The sequence below is a fragment of the Syzygium oleosum genome, unplaced genomic scaffold, assembly GCF_021117445.2.
Source record: "Syzygium oleosum isolate NSW1041296 unplaced genomic scaffold, Sole_v2.1 Sole_v2.14, whole genome shotgun sequence".
Taxonomy (NCBI): domain Eukaryota; kingdom Viridiplantae; phylum Streptophyta; class Magnoliopsida; order Myrtales; family Myrtaceae; genus Syzygium; species Syzygium oleosum.
Genome location: NW_026607498.1, coordinates 290732 through 296032, shown reverse-complemented (window position 1 = coordinate 296032; position 5301 = coordinate 290732). Strand labels below are relative to the sequence as shown.

At 38.6% G+C, this 5301-nt stretch overlaps 1 protein-coding gene across 1 annotated transcript; it reads left to right on the top strand.

The window, feature by feature from the left end:
• The first annotated feature begins 420 nt into the window (after positions 1-420).
• On the top strand, positions 421-1570 carry LOC130140003 (abscisic stress-ripening protein 2-like). Its single transcript, XM_056318141.1, has 2 exons — positions 421-667; positions 1143-1570. The coding sequence occupies exons 1-2, from the start codon at positions 515-517 to the stop codon at positions 1323-1325; spliced, it is 336 nt and encodes a 111-aa protein (XP_056174116.1). The 5' UTR covers positions 421-514; the 3' UTR covers positions 1326-1570.
• The last annotated feature ends 3731 nt before the right edge of the window (positions 1571-5301 follow it).

Genomic DNA, 5301 nt, shown 5'->3' with positions numbered 1-5301 from the left:
GTTACTCAAATTAAAAAACCATTCACACTTATTTAGATTGGGTTTTCTTTATAGGCTCAATCTCGAAATATATTCTCAGCACATTACATTAAATATCCACACAAGATTGGAATGTCCTCAAGGTTTTCGCTATTTCCTGTTTCAACTCATAAAAATCATCTGCCAAATTAATACTCGTCCACCCAAAATATCCCCCAACTAGAACCAAAAAAAGAAAAAGAAAAGTCTATCCCCTACTTTTTTTTTTCTGTTTTTGGCATGACGTACAAACAACTGCTTCATCGAAAAAAGACAAAGTTGCGTCGAGTTGAACCCCGCCGACCTATCCTGACCGTCCATCACGCGTTTAAGGCCTCCCGCGTTGGCACATTGGATGTGAAACTTTGCCTGTGCCAACTCTCCCTATAAATACACCCCTCCCTCTCAAACGATCTCACAACACATACCTTCAGCTGTCATCCTTTACCTGATTCATTGTCAATTCTAGCATCCCCCAAAGAAACAGCCACCAACCATGGCCGAAGGACACCGCCACCACCACTTCCACCACCAGAAGGATCCCGCCGTCCCGGAGCCTGAGGTCGATTACAGGAGGAAGGAGAAGCACCACAAGCACCTCCAGCAACTCGGTGAACTCGGTGCCGTCACTGCTGGCGCTTTTGCCTTGGTAATAATTATCATCTTCTTCTCAATCTTGCAATTTTTCCCCATTTTATATATAGATAAAATTCGCATCTTCACCTTATATACCTGAACCATCAGCTTGATCACAAGCATTGGATGCGAAGGATCTCGATTAGACTCGCATATTTCAACCGGACATGATGATGGCATGCCATGCGAGAATGGATCATCCTTATAAATGACAATAGTTTGAATTCAATCAATTTCCTTCACCGATAAACTAGAGGAATAAGATTTCCCCAGAATTGGCTCTAACAAAAGACAGTTGTAATCCATAAGAGTATTTACATGATCAAATACTTCTGCTCAAAGTGAATAGATTATTATTTTTTTTGTTGAATTTATACCATGCTCAGAGCCTGTTTAAAAAAAGTGTACATAACTTTTTTTTTTCCTCTTTACCTTAACTCATTTTGATTCATTCGAACAATTCCCAATTAATGATGTGCAAATTGCAGCATGAGAAGCATGAGGCCAAGAAGCACCCAGAGCACGCCCACAGGCACAAGATAAAGGAGGAAATAACCGCTGCTGCCGCCGTAGGGGCCGGCGGGTTCGCCTTCCATGAGCACCACCAGAAGAAGGCGGCCAAGAAAGAATATGAAAAGTCTCATGGCAAGAAGCACCACCATCACTTCTAAACCATGGAGGATCTCCGCGTCTCTCTCTTCTTGCTATGTGTCTTATTTATGTAATTTAATTTCTCTAACCAAGTATGCTTCAAGCTCAGAGACCGCCCTCAATAGTTCCTGTACTTTGCAGAGGGTGGTTCTTGAATCTTGAAGCTGCTGCTGTGAATGCTTCCTGAGAGAGTGAGCCCGTGTGTTTGGGCTTTGTCTTGTACCGGTTGTATCTAGGGTGTGTAATAAAATTATCCTATGATGATCTCATTTCTTGCATTTGCCATATCGTTTTAGGTACAACGACTATATTGAATATTATTTACCAAAACCAATCAGCTCAGAGTCTCCCACTACAAAAAAACAAGGGATTAGCGACGAATTTTGCGATGAAAAATTTGGCCATATCCGTCGCTAATCGAATTTGCGACGGAAAAAATTCCGTCGCTAATTCGGCGTCACAAAATTTTACGACGGAAAAAAATTCGTCGCAAATAATTCGTTACAAAATTCGTCGCAAATTAGCCACGAACTTTATTTGTCCCAAATTAACCACGAACTTTATCCGTCGCAAAATTCGTCGCAAATTAGCCACGAACTTTATTCGTCGCAAATTAGCCACAAACTTTATCCGTCGCAAAATTCGTCGTAAATTAGCCACAAACTTTATTCGTCGCAAAATTCGTCGCAAATTAGCCACGAACTGTATTGGTCGCAAAATTCGTAGCTAAATATTAGTCGCAAAATTCGTCGCAAAATTATACACCATTTGGGCCATCAAATCTTGTCCATAGCAATAGCTACGCATTAATGAACATCATGTAATACATTCAAAACAATCAAAGGACACGAGACAACCATAGATTCCGCTTTAGAAACAGAAAATGAACAAACTAGACACAATGCCATATAATTGAAAAATATAACTGAAGGAAAGATGCTAGTCCGCAAAAAATAATCATATATGCAAAGTTGCAAAGTCTGACATGATGCTATTTGATATCCAATCTTATAATACATTCAAAACATTCAAAGGAGGCGGGATAACCATAGATTCTGCTTAAAAAACGAAAAATCGACAAACCAGACACAAGATTGGATAGCTTTGGTACTCGGCAGGACACCAGAAGTAGTCACTTTTGTCGACACCTGATGAAATGTGGATACATAAATAAAGATATTCAATCAGTCCAGAATATAAAAGAAGCGTTTATGCATGGATGTGGAACTAGGTATAAAAAAACAAGTAGGAGGGTTAACAAAAAAACGTTTTAGGACGAACATCAATGTTCTTACATATGAATATGAGTCAACTTTGACATCCACTGTAGTTTTTTCACCCTTGTAAACTGTATTTCTGTCACCTACGAAAAATTAGATCCTTCTCCAAACAGCATTCAACAGTTTAATGACTTAGAGAGGTGAATTACCAACACCAATTCCCAGGAAGAGAGGACTCAAAGTCAATTAAGGCATGTATTTCTACAATGTTCAAATATCATGATTTTTTGTAACAAGCATGTCATCCTGGGATCTCTAAATTTTCAGTTTTTCGCAAGCAAAGAACCTAGTTGTAAGAAAGTTGTGCACAGAAAGTAATTGTAGGGCAGGAACATATTGGGCAAACTGCACTTATGGCACAAAAGATTGTGAAGCAAGCTTACTCCCGATTTTGAGAATTTTAACTAGAAAGGACCGAGAAAATCATCATCATCAAAAGCAATCTCAGCATCATTGTATCGCTCATTATTGTGCCTATCACCTATTAGATTGGCGGGAGGTACAGGAGGAACCTCATCGTGATCGAGGTTGAGGTGTCGCATAACGATTTGCATTTGTTGTTTCAAGTCATTTATTTCTTTGTCCTTCTCTACAAGTATATTTTTCAGTTGGTTCAATTCTTGGGTCATTTGCTCCTTGAGTCGTGTCCTCCTTGGAACAGTCGCATTGGAGGATGAAGTTGCAGCATGATTCATCGTGTATACCCTTGACAAGGATCCCATCCCAAATATTTTTCCTTTTTTCATCCCACCCGTTGCCTCCACCCATAATGCCATACTGTCAACTGATGGCTCAGACGCAGCAACACCATCACCACCACTAGCATTGCTCATTAAAAGTTCATCATATTTTTCCTACATTAACAATATAGATGAAAATAAAATAACTTCCATAAATATTAAAAGCATTCACGGTTTTCATTCTAGTTTCCATAAAGTCCAAAGTATAACCTTACATACCTTAATAGTTTTTGCTCGATCGCCAGTCCATGTCTTATCTTTTTTTTGAAATGTGCATTCAAATGTAGCTGCAAATGTCAGTTCCGTCCCCAATTCATGTGCCTACAAAATGTAAACATGAGTAATTGAATTAAATTAACTTATAACTTATTTAACAGACTTACCATTCGTTTTCGATGCTCCCCAATGTTGATAGAGCCCCCAGCATATGTGGCAGACCCTTCATTAGAACTAGAAGATCGATTCTTTTTATTCTGCTCACTGATTTGCTGATTCTTTTCAGTTTTCCAAATTCTGTTAATTTCCGTCCAATTGTCAGTTGTAATGAAAGCCAGCTTCACTTGCTTGATCTTCGCTCTATTCATCACATTTCGTATGTGATCACTGACTTTCTTCTTAAAATTCTTCTCACTTCATTCTCTTCCTCTTCATCCCACCTGAACTTCCGCTGCAATCAATACAAAAACAACTGAAAGTTATTATGATGGTCACATATCCATTACCATGCACTAGACAATTCGGCGATAGATTTTGTAAAGTTCATCTCGGGGAAAATATTTGGTCCCTTTAGTACCGAAAACTAAAGAGTTGTTCCGGTCCCTTTACATTATTCTTGATCATCAATATACTACATCGAACTTAGTTGGTGAGAAAATAGAATATCTAAAACTTACCTTGAACTCATTCCATCACAAATCTTTCACTTCTTGTGGAGCACTGCTGTAATTAATATACTGCCCCATCCAATAGTTTTTGACTATTTTATTCAGTTTTCTCACAACAAACGTAGCATCCGTGAATCTGCAAACATATGGATATTGTGCAACATCGACAATTCAGTTGACATCCATATCTAAAACCATAAATATTACAAATACTTAAAAAAATGAAGTACTTATGAATCTCCAAATGGGCATATCATGAATCGGTTATCTTCTTCACCTATGTTTCCCTCATTATTCGATTGTTGCGCTGAATAATAAGGTGGAACGGAAGGAGATGGATCTGAAGGAGATGGAACTGAAGGAGATTCAGTTCGCATGTGTCCAAGTCCCCTAACATGTTCTTGAGTGTTGGAGGAAGGGCCAACTTGTCCATATTGTCCATCAGCATATAGTGGTTGAGGGTTAGATGAAAGGGCAGGGGAAGAAGAAAGGAATGGGGACGAGGATGAGGAAGGGGCTGGTCTTCTATGCATGTGACCTCCACGTTTATATTGACAAGTAGGAATGTTAGATAAATATGTAAAAAAATATGAACACGTATTACGGACACATAATGACGTACATGACGAAGCTTACCATTTTGTTTCAGAAGTAGAAAATGTATCCTTTTAATTAGCCAATGCCAAGTGTTTATGACGTGCAATTTCCTACGAATAAATATACTATGAATCGCACTCATTTTGATATCAAACATCAATATATGATCACGATATGCCATGCTAAGCCAACAATAGCCATAATTAACCACACGATCCACTTTCAAACCACACAATCATTCATCAAGTACAAGATCAACCATGAAACATCAATTTCAGCCACATGATCTTCGTTCTCGGCCACACTATTATTAATCAACCCACATGATCGGGCCATAGTTAACCAATCAGCCACAATTAAGCAAATCAACCACACGATTAAATTAATTAACCATACGATTGGCATTAAACAACTAAGGGTGCGAATGGTAACCATTCTGTTCCAGAAATCAAATTCTTGCCAGAAATTGATTTATGGAGGAAAAATCTGTTCGGT

Excerpts from the sequence above, each read along its gene's own strand:
- LOC130140003 (XM_056318141.1), top strand. The coding sequence starts at position 515 with ATGGCCGAAGGACACCGCCACCACCACTTCCACCACCAGAAGGATCCC. Across the intron at positions 668-1,142 it reads CTGCTGGCGCTTTTGCCTTG|CATGAGAAGCATGAGGCCAA; the intron begins GTAATAATTATC and ends TGCAAATTGCAG.